Here is a 26,058-nt window from a genome sequence, read left to right on the forward strand (position 1 = left end):
ATGCCAACAGAGTGATCCACCGGATCCTGAGAAGAGGCAGGGGGCAAAGCCTTTTGGCACATCTGTCCCAAGACTGGTTCTAACTTGCAGCCTCAAAAGAATCTAAGGAAAAACAAAACAAAAATCTTTTTTAAAAATCATCCCTCCCCCACATGGTAATATAGCTGATTCAGGCTGTGCATGCGTACTGACATCTCATGATTTTTGCCCTTTTTCAAAACGGCGGATCTTTGTGTGTCCCAACTGCTTGCCCCAAACGGAACAGCAGTTCATTCCCCAATTAGATTCAGTACCCCATTCCTGTACCTGCCTCAACCACCTGAGCAGATGATTCTCCTCACCTCAAGGAAAAGAGCTGTGGCAATTTCAAATTCCCTTGCATTGAGAATGACACTGCAAAGTACCCTCCCTTGCAAAAAGGGCACTCTTGCCGACTCTTTGTGCCCAGGAGGACAAAAAGTTAAAAGTCTTTCCTGACTCCACCATTTCTTAGCCTGGCATTGGATCTGTAAGCAGTAACTTCATACCAAATTCCTGCAAAGATAAAGTGCAAATGCTACGGCACTAGGGGGCCATTCAGCAGCACTGCCAGTCATAAAAGAGTGGTGAATGTGGAAGAATTAGGAAATGACACAACAGCATTTCCGACAGCAAGGACAACACTTCCTGCAGCAGCTGCAACAGCATCCCGTGTTGCTGCCCCCTGTCGTCGCTTCCTCTTGACTCTTCCAGTGGAACGGTTCTGAAGAGCTTCCGCTGGGCATCTTGAGGCTGGCATAGGGATTATATGGGCTGGACCACGTCTCGTGGGTCTGGATCTTCTGATCACCCCACCCAGCATAGGCCTTCTGCTGCCTCAAGTCATTCTCCTTCTCCTGGGCCACTGTATAAGTGGGCAGAGTGCTGGGGTTGAAGAGGACAGTGTCCGGAGTCAGGTCATCGCCCAAATAGTACTTCAGGAAACCGTCCTTCAGTTGTGCTCGGGGGATGTTCACACTAGCATAGGGGTTTTCAATAATGACCCCGCGATCCATGGCTCCTCTGAGGTAGGGCAAGGCTGCCCCTCTAAGTCCTTGCCAAAGGTCACCAAAGATGGGTCTTCTGTTGCTCCGGGCAAAGTGCTGGAGAAGATCGTGGTACCAAAACAGTGCTCCCCTCTACAGTTAACAGGAGGCACATGCACCAGAACACAACTGCTTCTTCTGTTACCTTAGCAAAGCATCAGCCGGCCACCCCAGCCCTAGAAGAGAAGGATTTTTAAATGTTACTATCATTTCCTTTCCACATTCTAGCAAACAGTCCTCTGCACTAATTATTTTTCTCACATCCTTAGTATGTACTATAGTGTTTTTCCAGAGTGCTCAAAGCATTTCATGTCATTTGTACAGCGGGGGGAGAGAGAAAATAGAGAACGCCCAACACCCCTACTGGAAGACTTTCCCTGGGACGTAATTACCATCTCCTCTTGTGGTAAGGTGTGCAAGCAGCACTGCTTGTTTTGTTCCAGCAGGTGTTCAGCAACCGTTCAAAGCCTGTTCTAATCCTCATGGCAGCCTTGTAAAGTACGCTGGTACTAGCACCCCTATTAGGGTTGCCAACCTCCAGGTGATCGCTGGAGATCTCCTAGGATTACAACTGATCTCCAGGCGACAGAGATCAGTTCACCTGGAGAAAATGGCTGCTTTGGAAGGTGGACTCTATGGCACTGTACCCCACTGAAGTCCCTCCCCTCCTCAAACCCCACCCTTCTCAGGATCTACCCCAAAAAAGGTATTTCACAACCCAGAGCTGGCAACCCTGTCTGCCACGCTGACATGAATTTTATTGCAGTTAATTACTATTTACATTGTAAGCTGCCTTGAGTTTCTATAAGGCAGAAAGGCAGCTAATTAACATGTTAAATAAATGCATAAATATTATTATTATTACTATTATTAATTTGATTTGCTAATTGCCCTATCCCTGCTTGTGCAGGGCTCTGGACGATGTACCACAAAAAGGCATAAAGCCATAAAACAAATATACAAAGCATTAAAATTCCAATCGTAACAGAAAGTTAAAAGAAGACCAGGTTAAAAAGAAGTCCAAGATGGTGTCCCTAGAAATTACATCCCGATTCTGGACTGCCTGGACTGTAGCTGAGGCTGAAAAATAGCAGCCACCCTTTACATTCACGGTTGCGGTGATGTTTGAACCCAAGACCCATTCCCTTAACTACTCAACTAGATCCTTCCCAACAACCTTGTGAAGTCCACTTTTTTTTAGCATTTCAATTTCTATAAATGCTTTTATCACAAACCACCATCTCACCAGGCTTTACAGAATGTCAACAGGTGAAACTTTTCTCTGTTTCTGCTTCTCCAATGCCAGGAAAAGCCCTGGATATTTCATATTCCAGTTGTTGCACAGCTGTTAAAGGCACAAGGGCACTAAAGGCACTGTTGTTAAAGTCACAAGGGCTCTGCCAGAGGACAGTTGGCAATCGGCTGCTGGCCCAACATAGATTGGAAAGAATGGTCTAAAGGGAAATTGGTGGTAACAGGCTGTAATCGCTTAGGGTGGAAGAATAACTCTTGAGGTGGGAATGCCCAGATCAAGGAGAAGAGAGACAGATGGAGACCCTCACATAGACAGACCAAGAAACAAGAATGAGGGTAGGGAAGAGGGAGAATTGCCAAGTAAATAGGAAAAAAAACAGGTTTACCTTTACCTTTAGAAGCTGATTAATATAGATATTAAAAACCTCAGAAGAGAAAAGCCCTGCTGGATCAGACCAAATATTTATGTAGTCCAGCATACTCTTTCCTGCAGAGGCTGGCCAGATGCTCCTGAAAAGCCTACAAGCAGGGCACAAAGGCAAAAAACCCTCCTCTTAGCCCCCAGCAACTGGCATATAGAAGTTGCTCTGAACATGGAGGTTCCATTGAGTAATCTCAGCTATTCATATAGCAATCAGTGGACCTCTCCTCCTCTTCATCCCCCATGAATCCACTTTTAAAGCTATCCAAGCTAGAAGCCATCGCTACATCATGTGACAGTGAGTTCCACAAGCCAATTATACATTGCGTGAAGACTCCTTTCTTTTGTCTTAGCAGGATCTAACCTTTTGTACTGTGAAAAGTTCCACCTGCTGATTTTTCCAGTACATGCCCTGGCTTAAAGGTGCAGCTACGGAGACGAGTTGAGAAATGCCAGCTCAAATGGGAAAACCAGGTACGTTTCACTTTGCCTGTTTGATTCAAAATAACCAGCCAGTTTTTCGGCTGTAGTGCTCTGGTCCTTGGGCAGGCTTCCTAAACCAATATTTTTAGGTTTTGCTGAAAGCTGTTATCTGGCCTCCTCCCCTCTGTCCTGTGATAATGGTGTGGAATTTGAAAAGCACTCGGATGGAATGTAGGGGGAGCAGGAAAGGGAGGTAAAACTAACACCTGTTTTCTGGATGGTGGTGGAGGGCTTGTTAATAGACCTAGATCAGGCAGAAATTCTGCTGACAACCCCCCCACCCCATGTCACGTGTTGTTTCCATGCCAGGTTAAAAAACAAAGTCAGCAGCTACATTTCTATTCATGCCACAGGAACAAGGCCAGAGTTGGTTGTTGTTGTTTTAGTGGCAGCTTTATTCTAGTAGATGCCCAGGGCAATACTTAAAAAACTCCACCATCCATCGAAACACACACACACCTTTCCCTCCAAGCCATTTCTTAACAGTCCCTAGTAAAAAATTGATGTGTCATAGATGAACCCATCTGGCCCTGTAAACTCCTCAGGACAAGGACCCGACTCTTTCTGTCTCTTAAGAAAACAGCAGGGGCATTGAGGGCATCAAAGCGAAATCCTCCTGGGCATCAGGGAGGCCACCTGCAACCGGCCAATCTTCTGTCCCCGAACGTTTCAGGAAGAAGAACTTTGAAATACGCAGTTCGTCCTGGAAATGATGCGGGGAGGGACAAGCAGCTGCACCCTTCATATAAGTTATATGATATAACTCAACATCAAGACACACATCAAGATCATAGTCCTCCACACATTCAGGACTATGGAGCTTCAGACTGCAGGGTGCCTGATCGAAAGAAGAAGTCAGACCTTCGGCTTGGGATTCTCACGCCCCCCACGGACGGCGCCGCCAGCCTCCCAGCCACTCCACCTTTCGGCTTTGGAAGTCGGAGTCCCGCTTGCCCCAACCGGGCGAGCGTCGGAGGAGCCGCGCTGGCAGGCTGCCCACGTGGAGGGAACGGAACTCACCTCGCGTCCGGCGCGTCTCCACCAACGCCAAGCTCGCCACGCCGGATCTTGCCAGGCAGAAGCCGGGGCGCCCCGCCAGCCGTCGAGGGCCGGTCAAGAGTCGACGGCAGCAGGTCGGCGTGGCTTTGGGGCGACTCCTGCCGGATTTGCTTCAGGGCCCGCCTCTGGGAGGGAGGGCCTGGCCGGAGCTGCCTCGCCCTTGTGCCGCCTGGAAAACGACTCGGGGCCCCCTCCGCCAAAACCAATGAGGTCACCGATCGCTTTCGCTCTCCCCACCCAGGGGTGCGCCCGGCTGAGGCGACACCGCGCTTTTCACGGCTGGCCGGCCAGTAGGAATGTCGCCCCAGGCGCGTTTTCTTCTTCAGTTGCCGCAGCACCGGTCGCATTGCTGCCTGCCGCTCAGCCTTAACGAGAGAGCGCGCGCGCACTTGCAGCCCTCGTTGAGGCAGCGGTCATCCGTGCTGCTATTGTGTAATTGCTTAAAACAGCTAAGGGCTGTGCAGAATTTGAAGACCATATGGGAAAAGAGTGAGCTGCATGTACAAAGCGCTTTGCCCCTTGCGAGTAACCCACAAGTTCTCCCATGGAAACAGGCAGGAAGGAGCCAGGCACCCAGAAAATTTTGGGTGGTGGCCGCAATGTTCCCTCTAAGCTGTGGAGTCTTGTGAGCAAACAATCTACTCTGTGAGCTACCGGCATTCAAATTGTGAGCGAGCGATTTGGCTGCTGCACTGAACTAGTTTGCTCTGGAGCCATCTCTCCTGAGCTAGGGCAAAAATGTGTGAGCCGGAGGCTAAAAAACGGTGAGCTGGCTCACACTAACTCATCTTAGAGGGAATGGGGCGTTGGGAAATTGGGGTGGAGGAGCAGGGGAGAGTGCGAGAGAGAGATCTTGGCAGGCAGGTGAAAAAGAGAACAGTCTTTCCTTACTTGTTGGCACAACTACCACAGCGGGGGTTGTAGGGCATGGGCCATGAGTGATGGGGCATTGCTCCTAAATGCCCCACTGTGGCTAAGGGCCGGCAGGCACCCTAGGGTTGTGGCTGGATCCCCTCCCTCTGAAGGTATTGTTATTAATAATACATTGCATTTATTTATTTATTTATTTATTTATATCATGTTTTCAAGTATTCAGACAACTTCACACTATAGTGTATGGGTTCCAATTCCCACTCTGACATGGAAGCTTTCTGGGTAACCTTGGGCCAGTCACTTTCAGCCAAACCAACCTCACAGGGTTACTGTTTTGATAGGATAAAATGGCAGAATGGAGAATGATGTTGTAAGCCATTTGGGGTTCCCACTGGGAAGAAAAGAGTATAAATATCTACATAAATGAAAGATTAACGTGTATGTCAGTTAAACTTAACAACCCTGTTGGGTAGTCCCAGGGAGGGCTTCCCAAAGGCTTCCTAGTGAGTTTGTGGCTGAGATGACCTTCAAATAGGCAACTTTCTCAGATTACGGTCTGTTCTCTGAGCTAAAGGAGAGGTAGACTGCCTCTGTCTATGGACACTTCATTTAGCCATTATGGCTAATAGCCGTTGATGGGTTGCTGCTCTACGAGTTTGCCTGAACCTTTTTCAAAGCCATCTGAAGATAGCAGCCATGTAGTAGGAATTCCATAACAATTCCCTGCTTTGTGTGAAGAAGTACCTTCTTTTGTCTTCCTTGGAAGCTGGTGCCAGAGTGACAGTTTTATGAGAGAGGAGGGAAAATTTCTGTGCACTTTACCAACCCTCTTTCCAGTGCTCCCTCTAAGCTGTGGAGTCTTGTGAGCAAAAATTCTACTTTGTTAGCTCCTGGCATTAAAGTGGCGAGCTAGCAATTTGGCTACTGCATAAATTAGTTTGCTCTGGAGCCCTCCTTCCTGAGCAAAGACAAAAATGTGTTAGCCAGAAGCTAAAAAACTGTGAGCTAGCTCCAACTAACTCAGCTTAGAGGGAACACTGACCCCTTTCTAATTTTAGCAAACTTCTGTCATGATGACTCCCCTCCCTCTAAACAAACAAACAAAGCTGCAAGTGCTGCAGTCTTTCCGGGAATGGTGTTTCACCCCCCCACACACACACACACCTCATCATTTAGGGCTGCCCTTTCCTGCAGATCTTTTCAATTTCTGTGCTTTTGCTTTGCCCAGGACTCTTGAGTCCCTTGCAGCTTGGAGGCAGTCTTGGCCCCTGGCCCAGGAAGTGTCTGTCTACACCACCTTAAGTCAACAGACCATTAGAGGGCAGGGAATGTATGCAGCACACAGCTGGTCGAAGGAGCACCTCTCTGCCAGCCCCTCCCTGCTAGAGCAAAGTGCCACTGCCACGTAAGGTCCCCAGGCAGAAATGAAACCTGTGCAAGGAGAAACTTTCGATGTGGCAGGCTGCTAAAGACACAGGAGCAGGGCCACAGGGAAACGGATCTCTCCATCCTGCATACAGTCGATACATGATTGTGCTGATCAGGGAAGTAACAGGTGGAAGTCTTGTTAGTTTTAATGTACAGCATGTACAGTTAGTTTTAATGTTTCAGCCCTGTCACTCTGCTTATGGCTTATAAATTAAGCACATTAAACAGCTGGGGGGGGGTCAGTCTCCTTCCAGCTGCAAATGTCTGTCTGCTTGAAATGATTTCAAATGTCTCATCCCTGCTGTTTTGACCCATAAGCCCCCATTTTATGCCGCCTGTGTGCCACTTGAACCCATGATTCCATATTTCTGCACCATTTTCTTCTTCACACTGAAATTTTCCTTTAAAACAGACACATTTTCCCAATATTATTTATACAAAAATCAACATTATACATTTATACATCAGATATGTAGCTGCTGTATATATTGTGTGTAGAAAAAACCATACCGCATGCATACATGATACAAACAGAACTGAAAAACCAACTGTAAACTGGGGGATGTGACAAAAGTATGAATTAATATTAAAAAGATATGAAATAGGGCTGCTAACAACTTCTCCCAAATTGCCATTCTGTGCTACTGTGTGCCAACACTAGGGGTCGCCCCAAGCCTTTGCCTGTGCCACCAAAACAACACGGGCACACACACTGCTCAAATGTCACATTCTTCTAAGAAACTCAGAGCAGTCTGTTTTCACAACAAACTCCATGTGGAAGGTTAGGCTAAAAGACAAAGAGCAAATTGCCCACTGCCAGCCAGGTATCTTCATGGGTCAGAGGGGTTTTGAATGCAGGTCAATAGAAACTCTCTGCAACTGCAAACGACCAGCAGTGTGCATATGGTTACATGTGATACAAATACCTACTTTTTTTTTTGTACTGTGGTGTGCTGCTTAAAACTGGGTTGACTTTTATTTTGCTTATGTATGACAAGATTATACATTACTTCTGCAAATGCACATTTCTCTAATATGCACCAAGCTATGGCAACACAGAGATGAGGGAGATTTGCAAGGGAAAAGGGGTGGGGAGATGAGTGTGCTTTGTCCTCCACTGCAGCCTCTCAGGTGGTCCCTCCCCCCCCCAAAAAAAGCTGGGCTATTTGCTGGTCCAGTTGGGGACGAAAGGAGGGGGAAACATCCAAGAGGGAAATGTTATGGATGGCAAGTGGCATCTGTTTGTGCGCCCTTATCCACCTTCCACTTATCTTTATATGAGCTTCCCAATTAGTCATGGGCAACTTTTGAATCTGTTGAATTACACCAGAGGAGACTGGCCGGCTGCAGTTGGGGCCTGAGGGCTAGCTCAGACAGTCCAATCCAGCAAAAGGAGTACGTTGGGAAATAGCAGGTGTGCATCCATGTGCGTGCATGTGCCTGACCCCTGCACATGCGAGCCTGTGTGCGGGCACAAGTTAGCACTTCTTCCCCAGCCTTCAAGCCTTTTCTATTTTTGCAGTACACCCCATTGGCCTTTGCGTCATAGTGTGTCAACAATGTCAGATAAATAAAACCCTCCTCTCTTGAGCTGCGGAGCGCATGGCACTCTGGTCCAGGCTGTCTGCCTGCATACCTTGGGCTGGCCGGCTGCAACAGGGATGGCTTTCTTATCACATCTCCCGCCTCCCCCCCCCTTGCAGATCAAGGGCCTTCCCTGCAGGCCAGGGAAATGTTTGGCAGAAGTGGAGGAAAGCAAGGCATTGTGACCGCCTACTGGGTGCCGGGCTGAAGGAGAAACCAAGGATTTCCTCTCCTAGAACATGCGCTTCCAAGCCTGGGGCCCTCCCAGTAGCAGCACCCCCTAGCAGCAATTATGGCTCCTAGCCATCCCTTCCTTAAGATACCCGCTTGCTTGATGCTAATAGATGGCACTCATTCTGTGCCAAGCACAGGGCTGTGCTTGTGTGTGTTTCCAGAGAATAATAATGTTAATGATGATAACAAAAATAACTATTATATTGAAATAGCAAGTAGATGAGACAGATGCATGGAGGATGGCTCTATCAACAGCTATTTTAATGGGGCTTGTACCTACAGAGTCAGCATATCTCTGTGTAGAAGATTATGGGTATAAAGAACAGAGGACGGCCATCTCCTTTATACCCAGAAGCATGGAGTTGACCGCTATTGGAAACAGGAGACTGGACTAAGCAGCCCCTTGGTCTGATCCACTGGGATTTTCTTGTGTTCTTATTACAACTGTTAAAAGAGACTCTGACTGCAGGTGGTCCAAAGCTTTCCCACCATCCACAGATTCATACAATCTTTCTCCATACTACTTTATGTGCTTTGCAATTTTGCAGTCTGACAAAGAAAGGCAGGAGTGTGCTGGACCTCCTGATGGCACCTGGGTTTTTTGGCCACTGTGTGACACTGAGTGTTGGACTGGATGGGCCATTGGCCTGATTCAACATTGGCTTCTCTTGTGTTCTTATGAGAGACATCAAAATGGCCCAGGAGCATTCTGAGCCAAATGGCTGCCGACTCCTGGCCTCCGGTGGCTCTTCAAGGCAGCAACCCTCAAGAAGCTTCGCCACTAAATGAAAGGGCCAATGGGCCCTTGAAGAGGTTTCTAGCCCATGAAAGCTTCTTCCTTGATAAGTCCTCTATCCAGTACATTGTAATCCTGCTATTCATCCGAGGAGCTCAAGGCACCATACACTGGGTTGCGTCCAGACTCAATTTGTGATTTCCAGCAACTCCCTCTTTCCAGCTCCAGACCCCCCCCCATGTCATTCATCAAAGTCCCCTGTTTATTTAGAATATTCCCCCAAGAGCAGCGTTTGGTGGAGATCAGTGGGCTGCCATGGAAAAGTTCAGTTCTGCCGTTAATTTATTTCGTCTGGATGACAAAATGGGGAAGGAAGAACAGCCCTATGAGGTAGGTTTGGCTGAGAAAATGTGACAGGGCCAAGGTTACCCGGCAACATTCACAGCAAAATAGAGAGCTGAACCAAGGTTCCCAAGACCCTAGTTTAACGTGCTGTTTTACCGCAGTGACTGTCTGCTACTAATGGTACAGTCATAAGTAGACTTACACCCTTCTAAACTCATTGACTTCAGGTGACTTAGAGAAGAATGTTGCTCTGCTCAGGATGCCCTGCCAATCAGTTTTCCAGGTGCCACGAGACTCATTCTTATGCCACAACAGAGCGATGCTCCTAGTCCCTCTAGAACTTGTACTTCACTGCCCCTCTGCCAGAGAATGTTAGCAGACTCTCGCAGAATACCCACTGTGGATGGCCTGGCAAGGCAGAAACACAGAGATGAGGCAAGTAAAAGGGAAGCATTTGAAAAGAAGCTGGTTGAACAAGACAGCTTTGTGCCAAAACAAAAGGACACGGAACCACACAGCTGCACTGAGAGCCAAAAAAACCCCCCAGGCACTTTTAAACAGGGTGGGGGTTTTCACAAGCCATCCCCCCAAGACAAAAACAGGAACCAGAAAAGGAGGACAGTCTTTAGTAAGGGGGGGGGACCAAACTGAGTGTTTGCACTTTGATAGATGTGTCTTGAGGATCAAATGTTAATTATTCTCCCCTTCCTTCTAGTATATATTAGGCATTCCCCCTTTATCCTCACAATCCCATGGAGGTAAAATGACCTGAGATAACATGCTGGACTAAAGGATCTGTGTCACCTGGCTGAGTGGGAGTTTGAACTCAGTTCTCACTGTTCTAGTCTATAATATCCCATTAACTCATAGGCACCCAGCCTGCAAAATTAAATGGAGGCAAGTGGCTGGGAAGGAAGACAACAGTGGGTGCATTTTCAGTATGGGAAACTAGACAGAAAATAAAACAGGTTAGGATTATCTCCTAGTTTGGTGTAGTGGTTAAGTGCGCAGACTCATCTGGGAGAACCGCGTTTGATTCCCCACTCCTCCACTTGCACCTGCTGGATGACCTTGGGCAAGCCATAGTTCTGATAAGAGCTGTTCTTGAAAAAGAACAGTTTTTGTCAGAGCTCTCTCAGCCCCACCTACCTCACAGGGTGTCTGTTGTGGGGAGGGGAAGGGAAAGGAGTTTGTAAGCCGCTCTGAGACTCCTTTGGATAGTGAAGGGCAGGGTATAAATCCAGAATTTTCTTCTTCTTCTCCCTATGGGGGTGGAGGGAGAAGGCAAAGGTTTTATTTCACAGGGGATAGATCCTTCAAAGGCAACTTGCCATGACAGGTAAATGAAATGTTCATGTTAATAGGCAGTGTACCCCTGAATGTCAATTGCTGGGTGTGGGTGGGCAACAACGGAGGAGGCTTTGACTTCTATGCCTCTGCTTGTGTACTTCCCAGACACATCTGTAGGGAAACAGGATGCTGGACTAGATGATCCATTGGTCTTACCCAGCAGGGCTCTTCTTCTGTTCTTATTGAATGGCTTTGGTATTTCACCAAGGATGACAGTAAGCCAATACTGGCCAGTGTGGAGTACCAGTAGGAAAGTGGCCAAAGTGGTACCCGCCCCACCTTCTACGTCAAGCCCTCAGCCCACCCAAGAGAGACAGAGCTGGCAAGAAATGTAAGTTCCTTGTACTCTTCCTGGGCACATATTTGTGTACCTCTCAGACAACTAGTACGCAGCTGAATCTCACTGTAGATTTATTTTATTTTATTAGATTTGTATCCCACCTTCCCAGCATAGCAGGCTCAGGGTGGGTTCTATCAATTACCATATACAAAAACTTAAAAACAATTAAAATACATCTGATTTAAAAATACAGCAATATTCCTATGTGCTAATCAGTGCCTCAGCAGATGAGGTTTTTCATTGGGGTTGCTAGACGGTAAACATAGATGGTAAACATAGATCCTGTGTCAAAAAAGTGCTTGAGTATCCCACAGTGGCAAGTGTTTGTTGTTTGGCTTGGGGGTATGGGGGAGGATAAATTGGTTGAAAATGTGAAATCAGCAACCCCCCACTTGACACTAATTCTGCCCTTCCCAGCCATCCACACAGGGTTTATTCATTTCATGGGTCCACAGATTTCCAGTGAGGTGCGCACGCCTCTGTTGATGCACTGAAGGAAGGGAGCCGATCAGCTGTTGTCTGCATGGGAGCGCACAAGTTTCTTAAAGCTGTGCAAAAGGAAGCAAATATTCAATCAAGGGGCAACATGTTTTTCTCCTTCCTTCACATGCAGATCATCATAAACTGTACAGAAATGTCATGTGGGAAGGTGGAGGGGACTCCATAAGAACAGTGCTGCTGGATCAGATTGATGGTCCATCTAGTCCAGCTTTCTGTTTCTCACAGTAGCCAACCAGATACTCCAGATGGTGCTCAGGCAGGGACACTGGAAGCCAAAGCCTCCCCTTGTTGATGCTCTCCCCCCACCCAGCACTTGTTCAGAAGTAATCTGCTTTTGAACATGGAGATTCCATTTATCTATCATGGCTAACAGCTGTTATTCAGCCCGTTCTCTATGAATTTTTCTACTCCCCCTTTATTTTATTTATTTAATTATTCAATTTATACCCCACCCTCCCCGCCAAAGCAGGCTCAGGGGGGCTTACAAAAGATAAAACATAAAACAAATCCATCCAACCTGAAGGCCCTTGCTACATCTAGTGCAGGGGTGGCCAAACTGTGGCTCAGGAGCCGCATGCGGCCCTTTCACACATTTTGTGCGGCTCCTGGCAGGACGGCTGGGGAAGCTAAATATCATTAGTTAATAAATATCACTGGACAAATAAGTATCATTATCAATATCTGCTTTTACCCCTTTTGTTATTATTTTTGGCAGTCTCTTTTAATGCTAATAAAAAGCAAATTTGCTTATTTTCCAATAAAAACATGCAATATCTGTTCATGTCTTGCGGCTCTCAAACACCTGATGTTTATTCTGTGTGGCTCTTACATTAAGCAAGTTTGGTCACCACTGATCTAGTGGCAGTGAGCTCCACAAGTGAATTATGGATTGTGTGAGGAAGTGTTTTATTTTTGTGCACACTGAATGTACTGCTCATTGGTTTTCACTGGCTGCCCCTAGTACTGGGGAGAAGGGAAGGGAGGAAAGTGCTATCTAGTTTCTTCACTCCACACGTAATTTTATAAGCTTCTATCATGCCTCTGTTTTATTCTAAGCTTACATACAATGAATATTAGGTTACCTGATTTGTGTGCCCAATATCTACCATCTCTGGTTTAAAGAATCTCAGCCATGACCTTCCTTTGTCCAAAGACCTGGAGAGTTGCTGGACAAGATGGGCCAATAATTTGGTAAGACAGCTTCAGAACATATGCTTTGCATGCTTTGCATGCAGAAGGTCCCTGGTGCAGCAGAAGCTGAAAAATACCTGTCTCTGCCTGAGACCCTGGGCCCGCTGTAGACAATTTCTGTGCTGGATGACCTAACTCTGCACAAGACAGAATGATGGAGTCCAAAGGTTCTTTTTGGTTGCTATCAGACTGCTTAAAAAAAATGTATCCAGCACACGCTGAGTTAAACCCCAGGCTAGCCGCTTCTTTCTTATCTTAGTCCTGATAGAAACCCTTATGCTGGTGACTACAATGACTTGAGCGCTGGAATGCAGAAGATATAGTGGAGAATGGAGATGTTATGGAAAGAACAGGGAAGGGGTGTGTGGCTGTATCATTTTGTCCTATGTGTTCTTTTCCGTCGCTCGTCCGTTTACTCTGGGTAGGGATTCACAGCTAATGTTGACCTGGCTTGAAGCTGGGAAGGCCTGAGTGAGGACTAATGGGGCTTGAGCCCCAGAATCTACTCTCAAGAGCACAGCTGAGATCTGGAATCATGGGGGGGGGTGTTTATTGGTGCAGGGGGCCTTTCTTGCATCACTGGGTTTGCAACACTTTTATTTTTAATAAAAATCCTGATTTACAGGAATTTAACAGGAAGACAAGGCTGCATGGGTAGGTAGGAGGGGAAGAAAGTAAAAAGATGCAAAGTAGAGCAGTTCATTATTAGATCTTCTGGGTCCCTACACATTCGCTATATGCTTCATCAGGGGATCTTACATAGAAACTTCTCTGGCTCCCACCTTGAACAAATGGAACTAGAAGGTGTAATAAACTGCTGTACCTTGTACCTCCCCCCCCCCTTTTACAAGAATTTAAACCAGCTACTTACAATTACATAAGAGGCAGACATTTCAAGCTTTGCCTGGTATTCCTAAAAGCTCGCTCCTAAACTTAAATTACAGCCACCTTCTCTTGTATTTTAACAGTTGAAACACATGATCAGCAGCATCACACAGTGTGTTTAAATTCAGGTGGACACTGGCAGTCGTGTTGGTTTGAAGCAGCAGAACAAAGTTTGAGTCCACCTTTAAGACCAACAAAGTTTAATTCAAAGTATAAGCTCTTTTGTGTGCAAGCACACTTCTTCAGATACATTGTGTTTGTCAGTGTACCCCTGCACTATATTTGGGAGCTCTTCCCTTAAAAAAAAAAGTCTCCTTGCACATACACAAATGTAGTGTATCCAGAAGGATAAAATTGCAGATTAATTTCATGCCAACGTCAGAATTGCCATGGGTAGCCAGACCAAAGAGCCATCTAATCCAGCACTCTATTTCTAGCAGTGACCAACCAGATGCAGCTGGGAAGTCCAGAAGGAGGGCAAGAAGACAACAGCTCTCCTCTGTCCCCAGCTCCTGGTATACTGCCTCTGAACAAGAAGGTTCTTTTTTGCTCTTGTGGCTAATGGACTTCCATGAATTTCTCTAATCCTTTTAATCTGTAGTGGCTGTTATGACATAGCAGGGGTGATCTAGCATTTGAGAAGGAGACTCATGAGCCAGGGAGTAGATTTTGGCTAAACAGAAAGAGAAATCTCCTAATTTCTATTCAGTGGTGAATGGAGTGTCTTGGAAACTGGTGGACTCTCCTTCAATGGAGGTCTTTAAGGAAAGGCTGGATAGTCATCTGTTAGGGATGCTGTAATTGCTTACTCCTGCATGAAGGAGGGGGTTGGACTAAATGACCTCTAAAGTTCCTTCCAACTCTTTAACACTGTGGCTCTGGCTGCTTCTGCACACGAGGCTGTGGGCTTCATGTAGCTCTTGTAACTACTGCAAAACGATTGCATTAAAGCAGGTTTGAGAAAGATTGCATCAAAATGGGGGGAAATGGAAAATGGATCATTAGGAAATTAAGGTGTATGGATTTACAAAAAAAACCCACCCTAGTTTGGATGCCAGTCTGGGGCAAAAGCAACCTCGGTCTAAAGTCCCACTGCAGCCACAAAGTTGGTAGATGCTCTTAGGTAAGTCATTCTCAGACCCCCACCTACAATAAAAATAGTGGCCCACCTCTCAGAACTGTTGTCAGGATTTCCGAGATGCTTGTGAAACGCTTTGAACAGCGCTTAATAAAATGTGTTAACAACAACAAAAAAAGCCTGCAGCGCTGGCCAGAACACCTGGTTTCATAATTCCGGATCCATTCATTCATGCTTTTGGGGCGGGTAGGGGGGAGGCAGCTCCTCTTGCGTCCCGCAGGAAGGTCAGGGGTCAGCGCCGGGGAGGAAGGAAGCCGCAGTCGCCTCTGCACTTGTCTTGGCACGCTCCGGCCAGGCCTAGCGCGGCAGCCCGGGGGCTTCTTTGACGCCAGCGGCTGGCGGGGCTCAGGCTCGGGGTGGGAGCAGCGGCGGGGAGGGGGAGGCTGGCCTTGAATGAAAAGGCAGCAGCCAACAGCAGGCGCGAAGGCACTGCGGCCCACGAGGCTGTGGGCTGCTGAGTGAGAGAAACGTGAGCTCAGCTGGCTGCATCACTGCAGTGCTCACTGCAGAGACGGGAGCGAAGGAGAAGGAAGGCAGAGAAGAGAGAGAGAGAGAGAGAGCGGGCGAGCAGGCAGGCAGACAACCAGGCAAGCAAGCGGCAGCCCGCGCACGGTTCCCAGCATCCCGCAAGGCAGGGAGCGACGGCTCTGCATCGCCCGGGAAACAAACAGCCCCCGCGGCTCAGCGTCTTGCAAGCTGCAGGTCGGAGTTCCTGCCGCAGGGAGGGAAAGCAAGCGTTCCATCGCCGGCCCTCCTCCTCAGCACCCAGGAGGGCTTTGAAAAGGATCCGGGGGCCGACCCCACCTCTCCACTCGAGCATCCCCCAAACGGAGGTCCTATTGCAGCATCCCGGGAAGCGTTCGCGAAGGCATCCTGGAAACGGCACCGCCCCCCCTCCCCGGATTGGGATTGGGAGCATCCTTTGGAGAGAGACCCCCTCTCGCACGCACACCCACCCACCGCTGGGAAAATACAAGCCTTGGCTAGCCAGAAGGTGAGAAACAGGCAGCCGTGGTTCTTGGCGCCAGACGTCCCCTCCCCTCCATTCAGCGCCCAGGAGCCAGGCACCCAGCAGGAGGGAGGATCCAGGCAGGATTCCCCCCCACCCCATCTCTCTGCACTTGCCAGCGACCGTGCCCTTGCAGAGATGGGAAGAAGCAGCGCAGCCTTTCTTGGCCCACGACAAGCTCCTTGAGCCCTCACAGTCCAGAGATGCCCTTGCTTCCGCTTTGTTTTTAAATTATTCTTATTGGTGAGAGAAATCTGGCCTCCGGCTTTGAGAAGCCAAAGCGGCATCGCCAGGTGGAGGAGGAAGAGTGTGGCATTAGGAGCCCTGGCCCTGGAGGCTGCCCTTCACTGCAACTGCAGGCAAACCGCTGGATTACAGGCAGCACCTCTTGTTAACCTGCTCTGGCGCTGACAGCACCTGCTTCAGGCCCGGTGAAACATCTGGCCCAGGCCAGCAAGCATCTGGATCCACCACATTTGCAAGAGCACCCTTTCTCTGCTCTGCCTTTGACGAGATCTGTTGGGTCCTCGGGGACAGAAGTGGCTGCAATCGGTGGGCACTTGCGGCACCCTCAGGTCAGATGGACCGAACAGGGCTGGATTAGGACGCAGGCAGGAAAAGGACGGGCCCTTTGCAGGGAGTTAAGAAGGACCCCCTCGTCCATCTGCCTTTCAGATAACCTCTAGTGACTGGGCCTTCGGAGCCACTGGCAGCACGCCTGGAGCGGAAGCAGCAAAGAAGGGGCCATTTGGGTAGCACTGCAAAGCTGCCATAGTAAACAAGGCCCTGCGGAGATACAAACCAAGCTTGGTGAGACCATCATTCAGTGTATGCTCTTTGGAACTAGCCTGTGGGGGTGTGTCTTGGGGTAACTGGGAATAGTGTGTGTGTGTGTGTGTGTGTGTGTGTAAGTAGGTATGTAGGCGTGCAGGAGATGCGTACCCTCTAGTGTTTGTCAGATAAAAATAGGTACACTTGTTTAACATCACGTGAGCTCCTAAGAACAGACCAGAGAACAAGAGACAGACACAAGTGTTTTCCAAGGGTCTGGTGGCCAGAATGGCCCTACCATATTATCTTTGTGTTAGTATTATTATGGCAACATTGATGTGCATGGCAATTTACAAAGTCACCCCCGCCCAGTTGGTTTACTGCCCCAAGGAGCTTACATTAAAATGGTTAAATACATATATCGTTTCAAAGCAGACCCAAAAGAATACTTATACAGTGAGTGATTTAACTTGTGGAATCTGCTAGTTTAGATGGCCTCTAAAAATGGATCAGATGAAAAGCAGGAGAGGTCTATCAGGCAGACTACTTAAAGCACCCATACACGGAGACAGGCTACCTTTGAATTTCAGATGCTGGGGACAGGCAGGGATGAAGGGCATTTCTTTCATCCCCCACCTTGTCCTCATTGGAGAGAGAGTGCAGGACTATGTAGACCTTTGATATGATCCAGAAAGGCAATGTGGGAAAGATACCTGTTCTCCAGGACTGAATAGCTTACTATCATTGTTACCAATAATAACAGGAGCATTTTATCAAAAACCCATCAATGTGAATGTGACACTTTTTAGTATAACAGAAGTCCACCCCCCCAAAAAAAAAAGTCTGTGCCCAAAGGAGCTTACAATATAAATTTTGATAAACTGAAGGAGGGAAGGGTTTAAAACTACAGTAAAACAGGAGGCAAGGAAAACTGTTCTGTATGTTTCCAGACCTCCAGATTTGTACAATGGGATACTACCGATCAGTATATTTTAAGTGTTCTACAAATCAACCTACCCCTAGTGGCACCTCAAACCTCAGCATATATGGGTAATATTGTTTTATTCCGGCTGCCTCTGAAGATAGAGGATCTATTCAGCTACTAGCTCTTGACAGACAATTCACTTGCCTCCAATGTTTCCTCTAAGCTGAGTTAGTGTGAGCTAGCTCATAGGTTTTTTTAGCCTCCAACTCACACATTTTTGCCTTAGCTCAGGAAGGATGGCTCCAGAGCAAAGTACTTTATGCAGTAGCCAAATGGCTTTTTCACAACTTTAATGCCAATAGCTTTAAAAAAGTAGAATTTTTGCTCACAAGACTTCACAGCTTAGAGGGAGCTTTGCTTGCCTCGTATTTGCCCAGCCCTTCTTTTAAACTCTCTATGCAAACAACCACCACATCTTATGACAACAAATTCCATAAGCTGATTATATCTCTGGTGGAGAAATTTATTACTCTTCCTCGTGATATTGCTGTTCTGCTTCAGAGACAGCATCCAAGCAGGAATCCCATTTCATCTTCACAACAATCCCATGAGGTAGGATAAGCTGGAAAGACGCATTCGTGCCTGGGTGTTGCAGTACAAGGCCAGCACTGGTATTTATACTCATCTCTTCTTGCTATCATGACCTATCAGTAATGTAATAAAGCATCCATTCCCTCCCCCCCAAAGCAGTTAGGAAAAGAAGCTGCTTTTCAGAGTTGAATCTCTGCTAAACAGGTTTTGCAGGGCCGCAGGGGGCTCTTTTGTTTGAAGAAACTTGCAAAACCCGTTTGACCAGTGGGCCCAAAGAATAAGTCTGAACACCCTCATGGCTTTCCAAAATGCTTCAGACAAAAACAAAATTACTATATCTCCATTTTTACTTTTTCCATCTTGAAACTGAACCGTCATAGTTGAGTAGAGGAAAGGGGACTAGGCTGAGCTTGGTAAACACCAGTACCAGTAACTGGTGCAGCAACAACAATTAATTTTGTTTTGCGGAATGTTTCCTGTTGTTCAGGAAGAAGAAAAGAAATGTTTGAAGAAGAACCTTGTGTGACTCACAAATTTCCACCATTCAGAATAAAACCAAACCACACGCTTGCTGTGTGTTGCAAAACTCTTTCCGGTGCAGTTATATTTCCATTCTGGCTGAGCTTATCACATCTTTCAACACTTAACAGATGAAAACTGTATTTGTGACACCCCCGTTTTCATACCAAAAATCGCTGCTTGAGCACCTTCATAAGCCATTGCTGAAGGCTTTGTTCTGTCTGCAGCACGTCTAACACTGCAGTCTGCCACAGTGTGCTTTGCAGTGTTTGAAAAGCCAGGAGGTAGAGCTCAGTCATGAGCCATTTTGGTGTGGTAGTTAAAGTGTTGGACTAGGACCAGGGAGTCTCAGGTTCAAATCCTCACTTGCTTATCCATTAAACTCACCAGGTGACTTTGAGCTTGTCACTTTTCCTCAACCAACCTACCTCACCAGTTCGTTGCAAAGATAATACTGAGGAGAAGAAAGCCATATATACTGCCCTGAGTTCTTTGGAGGAAGGTTAAGATGATAATGAAATAGACAAGCTAGGGCAGTCAGGATTGTCCTGCAAACCGTTGTCAGCAATTCAAATGATACATGTCATGTGCCAAAGGACAGGCCATGTGCTGCCAGGGACCTGAGTGTTCATTTGTGTGCATATGGTAACATGGCTGTGCATTTGAGACACGATGCATCTGCTCCCCATTCAAAAATTCAGATTCTGGGAAGGGAGCTGAAGAAATGTAATTTAGGCTTGTTTGTTTGTTTCAACGAGGCACCTCCAAAAGCTAAAAGAGAGGGACAGTGATTTACCAAGAGCAGTTTCAAGTGGGTAGTCATGTAGGTCTATGGTAGAAGAGCAAGGTTCAAGTCCAGTAGCACCTTAAGACCAGTAGTATTTCCAGCATATAAGCTTTAGAGAATCAAAGTTCAAGAGAGCTTTGATTCTCTAAGGCTTCTATCCCAGAAATCTTGATGGTTCTTTAAGGTGCTACTGGACTCAAATGTCGCTCTTTACCAGGGGCAGGGATCAGAAAGTAAGGACCATCCCTGGTAAACTGGGACAGTTGGAGTGCATGATATATACATATAAAATGAAATGTGTAAAATAATCCAGACCACTGTTATTACCCCCATACAGCAGATATGAGACTGAGACTATATAGCAGTTTGCCAAAGCCTTGTGTGCTCATGCCTGGCAGCTTCACTTTGCTGTTATTTCAGCCCAGCTCTTAAAAAGAAGAGTTTGTGAAGCTTGGAAGCTTTCTTGCTGCCTGCAAGCTTTGACATTTATTTATTTTACTTATTTATCTTTAGATGTGTATCCCGCCCTACCCCGAAGGACTGACATGAGCCAGTCCAATATTATTTTGTTCCTCATGTATCTACAGACCTCTTTCGTGAGAGACCTGCAGTTCCCCAAGGAGAGGAAATGACTATGGAACCTGTTTCAGTCTGTGGTTTAGATGCAACAGGGACTGGAGCACTAGTGAGAAGCAGTAGGCTGGGTGGTGTGTGTGTGTGCGCGTGCGCCTGTATACTGCGGTTCTCATCTCAACCACATACCAAGTGTTTGGCTAGGCTTGGAGTTCTGCCTGTTGCATGCACTGGGTTTCAGATGTGCCTCTGTATGACTACGTTACATGTCTGTGCTGTTGAAATTAAAACAGCAAGAAACCACAGCATCTCCTTTTCCAAGCCCCAGTGGCAGGCAGAAGACTGCCTTTAATTTCCAAAACAAGAATCATAGAGTTGAAAGGAACCTCCAGGGTCATCTAGTCCAACCCCCTGCACAATGCAGGAAATTCACAAATACCTCCCCCCCCAACACACCCAGTGACCAGTGTTCCCTCTAAGCTGAGTTGGTTTGAGCTAGCTCATAGTTTTTTAGCCTCTAGTTCACAGATTTTTGTCTTAGCTCAGAAAGGGTAGCTCCAGAGCAAACTAATTTATACAGTAGCCAAATTGCTCGCTCAGTTTTAATGCCAATAGTTCACAAAGTAGAATTCTTGCTCACAAGAATCCACAGCTTAGAGGGAGCACTGCCAGTGACCCCTGCTCCATGCCTATAGGATGGCAGAAAACCTCCAGGATCACTGGCCAAACTGGCCTGGAGAAAAATTGTTGCCTGACCCCAGAGCGGTGATCAGCATTTTCCTGGGTGTGTTATTGAGGTTTGAGCTAAACTGGACTTCCCCTACTTGGGGAAGCACTACCTTAATCAATGTTCCCTCTAAGCTGTGGAGTCTTGTGAGCAAGAATTCTTCTTTGTGAGCTACTGGCATTAAAGTTGTGAGCGAGCGATTTGGCTGCTGCATAGCTTAGTTTGCTCTGGAGCCACCTTTCCTGAGCTGAGACAAATATGTGTGAGCTGGAGGCTAAAAAACTGTGAGCTAGCTCACACTAACTCAGCTTAGAGGGAACACTGACCTTAATCATGGATGTATGGAGGGCTAGCTGTAGTTATCGGAGACAAAGGAAATGCATGCTGTAGAGGAAGAAAAGCCATTGCCATTTTTCTGTACATGGATTTCCAGCATTAACCCTGGCAATGGGAACAAGTTCTGAGCCCTAGGAGCAGTTCACAGAGTGTGGCTTTTGTCCCAAGGCAAAATTAGCAGTCCTAATAGGTGCCCAGATGGCTTACAACTTTCAGCCTTTTGCAGTCTATTTTAGAGATGGGGTTGCCAACCTCCAGGTGGTACCTGGAACTCTCCCGCTATTGCAGTTGATCTCCAGACGACCAAGATCAGTTCCTCTGGAGAACATGGCTGCTTTGGAGGGTGGACTCTGTGGCATTATATCCTGCTGAGGTCCCCGCCCTCCCCAGGCTCCACCCCCAAAATCTCCAGGTCTTTCCCATCCCAGAGCTGGCAACCCTATTTAGAGAAAGTCGCAGCCACTTTTCTTTTGAACATTAAGATCTTTTGAATATATACAAACATGAAAAAAAAATCCAGGATGGTCCGGGGAACAGGTATCTTTCCATGGCAATGGCTGTGTGCATTAACTTTTGGTGTAGCTACAAACCCCCATACAGCAGTGTGATCCCCAGATTTTCAAAAAGAAAATTTGGGAGCTGCTGGGAGAAAATGGAAACGTTCTATTGCCCCAAACAAGAAGAGGCCCCAGTGCATTGTGGGAGGGCGGGAAAGTGAGTTGTCACAACAGCCTGTCACAACATAGGGCAAGTGGAACGAAACTTCTGATTGGACAGAGTTGATTTTTACAAGATTGGAAGCAAGCTTTTGAGTTGTACAGCACTCTTCTTCGGGGAAAGGTGCTTCAGCAAGCCATTGTAAGGCTTGAACTTTTTTTAAAAAAAAACCATGTTGCAGCTGCTGCTTTTAGACAACAGAGGAATCACAGATGCTAAAACAGCACTTTGGTCACTGGGAGTTGAGCTGTCAGAATGTTTTGGCTTTCCCTCCCCCCCCCCCAGTCAGAATGGGAGGGGGACCTTTTACCTCAGCAAGGAAGGAATAGGCAGCAGGTTCCAGTCTAAGCATGTATTTCTGCAAACATTGTCAGATTTTTTTTTAAAAAAAGATCTGCTTTGTTTTCCAGACATTCCTGCAAGCGCCGCAAGAACACACTGTAGAGACTGAACTGGCAGGCCAGGTCTGTTCCCCGTGAAGGAGCTGCCAACTGCCAGGTGGGAACCTGCTGCCGCCTTGCACCTGAGCAGGATGTGTTCCACCTGTGGATCTCTCTCCCGGTGCCTGCCCTGGAGGAAGGAGCTTTGCAGAAGTCTGTGAGGAGGCGAGTGGGAGAGAGAGGGGAAGTCAGAGCTCTGGAATTTGCAAAACACATTCTTCTACCCAGTCAGGATCTCCTCGAATGTAAACAGGAATCAAGGCCCCGTGGGGGAGGGGCACCGGCAGGGAGGGGCCAAAGACACAGCACAGGCTGCTCTGATAGCATTCCATCCTGAGATGCAACTTCAGCCTGACTCACCTGCAGCCAAGGTGGTTTAGCCCTGGAGTGCGGAGAAAGTCAACGTTTGGCCTGCTTTGGCTGTGTTCGTCTAGCCAGTCTGTGAGGTGTAATCCCACCAGGGCTGGTGTCCATCCCAGTGCTGTGAGGTGCTATAATTTGGCCAACCCGGCTGCACCCCGGAACACAACCCCCAAAGCTTCACCAGGCCACGGACTGTTGTAACACAACACGGTCCTTGCCACCCCCATCACCTGACAACCTGCCTTGCAAGGAATGCACACAGAACTGGGGTCCTAGGGCAGCTGTCGCAACCTGCCAGGAAGAAGGAACTATTTTGCCGCCTTTCACCCCAGGATGTGCCCCTGTTACAGCGGCTTTCTCCAGCACTGCCGCTTCACGGCCCGCACACGATTCAAAGCCTGGCCTGCTACGAACACCTTCTAGCCCCATGCAGGAGACCCTCGGAGAACCCAGAGCCACGGACAGTAATGTTAAGAACCTCCTCATGTCATGTCTGAAAGGGCAACAAGTCATCATCAAAATGGAGGCCATGAAGATCATCCACCCGGAGAAGTTCTCGGAGCTGCAGAGTTCCCAGTCGCGCTATGTCCCTGCTCCCCGCCGCGAGCCTCCACTGGTTGCCAAGCGGGCCTGGCCTTCAGAGTCAGAGATCATCGTGAACCAGGCCTGCGGGGACATCCCGGCCTTAGACGGTAACCCAGGGGGCCTGGGATTGTCCCGGACGCCGCCTCTCCCCCGGCGTGAACGGCTCTACCAAGGACAGCGCAAAGGCAGCTCAGAAATCTGCTACCATCGCCAGCCGCCACCATCGGACGAGGTGATTGTGAACCAGTACGTGCTGCACTCTTCCACTCCGTGCGAGCCGCTGGAGTGCCCGACCTGTGGGCACATGTACAACTTCACCAACAAGCGCCCGCGCATCCTCTCCTGTCTGCACTCTGTGTGTGAGGAGTGCCTGCAGATCCTCTACGAATCCTGCCCTAAGTACAAGTTCATCTCCTGCCCCACCTGCAAGAGGGAGACCGTGCTGTTCACTGACTATGGACTGGCTGCCCTGGCAGTGAACACCAGCATCCTCAACAGACTTCCCTCCGAGGCTCTTTCTACCAACCCTGTGCAGTGGAGCAGCGACGCTGACCGCAGTTGCTATCAGACCTTCCGCCAGTACTGCGGGGCGGCCTGCACATGCCACATCCGAAACCCGCTGTCTTCCTGCACTATCATGTAAGCTGTGCGCTCCCTGCCCTCCCCTTGGTTCCACTTGTACCCCTCCACCACCCTGGGCAGTGGGACCGTGAGAGAGTGGGAGGGCACAACGGTCTTTCTTGGGAGACTCCAATCTGGACAGGCTTATTGGTCCATTGGTTTTATGGAATTCTTAACCATTCTGGCTCCAGAACCTGCCTGTGTGCCCTGCTGAAAACCAACAGTTGTTTACATGGGGGAAGTGGAGGAAGTAATGCTTCTGAAGTGGGGATGACATTGGGGCATCCTTCAATGTTATCTGCAGCAAAAGGGGATGAAAGAGAGGGCTCATCTCCTAGATGGTGGAAGATGGACCAGGAATAATGGAGGACAGAGATCTGTCAGCAAGACCTCCCTGCCCACTGCTGTGTCCATCCTTCAGTTCACCCTCCTTCCTTCTCTGCACTCTCTTAGTGGACTACGTCCCTGGATTTCATCTCCCCAGGAAGTGTGTTGTCCTGTGTGGCTCACAATGTGGGGTCCCAGCGGGGCAGCTGTGGTCATGTCTCTACCAGCAGCTTGGACACGAAAGCCGCCCAAGTTAGAGGAGTCAGAAGCAGCCAAAGGAGGTGGCAAGATACAGGAATCCTAGAGAAGCAGTGCCAGGCAGGGCCTGTGCCAGGGGCCAACTCGGATGCCAGTTTCTCTTTAAGTTATTTGCCAAAGCTTCCGTTTCTGTGCCCAAGCTGTTCTGCGTCCAAATTTCCTGTCGCCAATCGAAAGACGGTTGCCAGCAGACTTCCTGGAAGGGTCCCATTTCCTGATGTCCTTGAGGGAAGCTTTTTAAAAATACGTGGGTTTTTTTTTTTTTAAATCCTCATTTTGGAGGATCTCTGTTCCTCGTTACTGTTTCAGAAATGCATCTTGTTTCGGCCCCGGCCGTCAATAAAACGGATTGAAGTTGCGATGATGCTTCTTGGGGTTGCGTCCGCGTTAAGGGGAAAGGAGAGCCATGTCCCAGTCAAAAGGGACAGACTGAGCGCTTTCCATGGGCAGCACGGACCTTCCCTGGGAGGGAGGAAGAGTCCACCTTGCTGTCTCTCCCAGTTAGAGTTCTGGAGTGAACTGGGCTTTGGTTACTCCCAGACAGCTAGCAAACTCTCTCCCTGCCCTTATTTTTATGACAGCACTATGCGCAAAGACATAGGAGCAGGATAAACTGGGGTGGTGTGCAAAGTGGTAGCTTTACACACACGGTGGTGTCTGCTCATTTGAATTTGTGATGGGAAGGGCTTGGGAGCACTATGCCACCTTCCTCTTGCCGGGCTTGGTCTCTTGGGGTCCATTTTGTGCCAAGCAAAAAATAATAATAACCAAGCCATATTTAGCTAGACGCCTGGCTAACAAGCAAGCCCTCCCAGTGGGTTGAGGCTAGAGACTTGGGGTGCTGGGATTGCCTCAGCTGATCGTCCAGTGGGGTTCAGCCCCAGGTGCCCATGGCAAAGACGGAAGGCATTTGGGGGCTGGCTGGCTGTCTCAAGCAAACTTTGGGCAGCATACTGGTCAATCTATTTGCTACGCGCTTACACATGCAGATCTTTCCAGCAGTCAACCCCAAGGGCATGCACTCTCCCCCCTGCTGCTGGCTACTGACATCAGTGGGGCCACTGACAAGTCCAGACCATAGATCAAGCAAATTTCCAGATCAATGCCAAAATCGCAATCCAGAAAGCAAGTCCAAGGGATGTTGAGGATTGAACTGGGATGGGGGTGGAGGGGGGGGGGGGGGGGGAGGCGGAGGTAGCTAGTTGATTGGTGGTCTTTGCTGGGGGAGGGTCTTAAATGGGTTTTTTGACCTATAGCTCCTAGTCAGTCAGGGTCATGTCCAGCCTAATCATTTCTAAACATTTTGGGCTGGTTTATTGGCTAAGACCTCTTCCTTTGGGTTCAAAGGGTGGTCCTAGTAAGCATGTGTTGACAGCCAGACCCTGCAAGCATCCATTTTGTACACATGCAAACAGACGAGGGGCTGGGCCATTTCCAGATAGGATGGGGTCTTCAGAGACAACCCAAAAGAAACACTTGCATAGGGCATGAGGGTGCTGCCCCCCGCAAAGTATCCAAAATTTGCTAAGATGATGGTCTGCCAACCTTGTGCCAGATTGCTAGCAAAGCTCATCCAAACCCCAAGCATGGTGTTTCAGGTAGACCAAGAGGCCGCAGAGGATG

General features: G+C 48.2%; 2 protein-coding genes across 2 annotated transcripts; one reads left to right on the forward strand and one right to left on the reverse strand.

The window, feature by feature from the left end:
* Window positions 1-620: 620 nt before the first annotated feature.
* Window positions 621-1,034, reverse strand: CYSRT1 (cysteine-rich tail protein 1). The gene has a single exon (XM_015416773.1). The coding sequence runs from the start codon at window positions 1,032-1,034 to the stop codon at window positions 621-623; it is 414 nt and encodes a 137-aa protein (XP_015272259.1).
* Window positions 1,035-22,813: 21,779 nt separating this feature from the next.
* RNF208 (ring finger protein 208) lies at window positions 22,814-23,918 on the forward strand. Its single transcript, XM_015416801.1, has one exon. The coding sequence runs from the start codon at window positions 23,072-23,074 to the stop codon at window positions 23,870-23,872; it is 801 nt and encodes a 266-aa protein (XP_015272287.1). The 5' UTR covers window positions 22,814-23,071; the 3' UTR covers window positions 23,873-23,918.
* Window positions 23,919-26,058: the final 2,140 nt, after the last annotated feature.

The sequence above is a fragment of the Gekko japonicus genome, unplaced genomic scaffold, assembly GCF_001447785.1.
Source record: "Gekko japonicus isolate JY-2015 unplaced genomic scaffold, Gekko_japonicus_V1.1 scaffold140, whole genome shotgun sequence".
NCBI lineage: Eukaryota > Metazoa > Chordata > Lepidosauria > Squamata > Gekkonidae > Gekko > Gekko japonicus.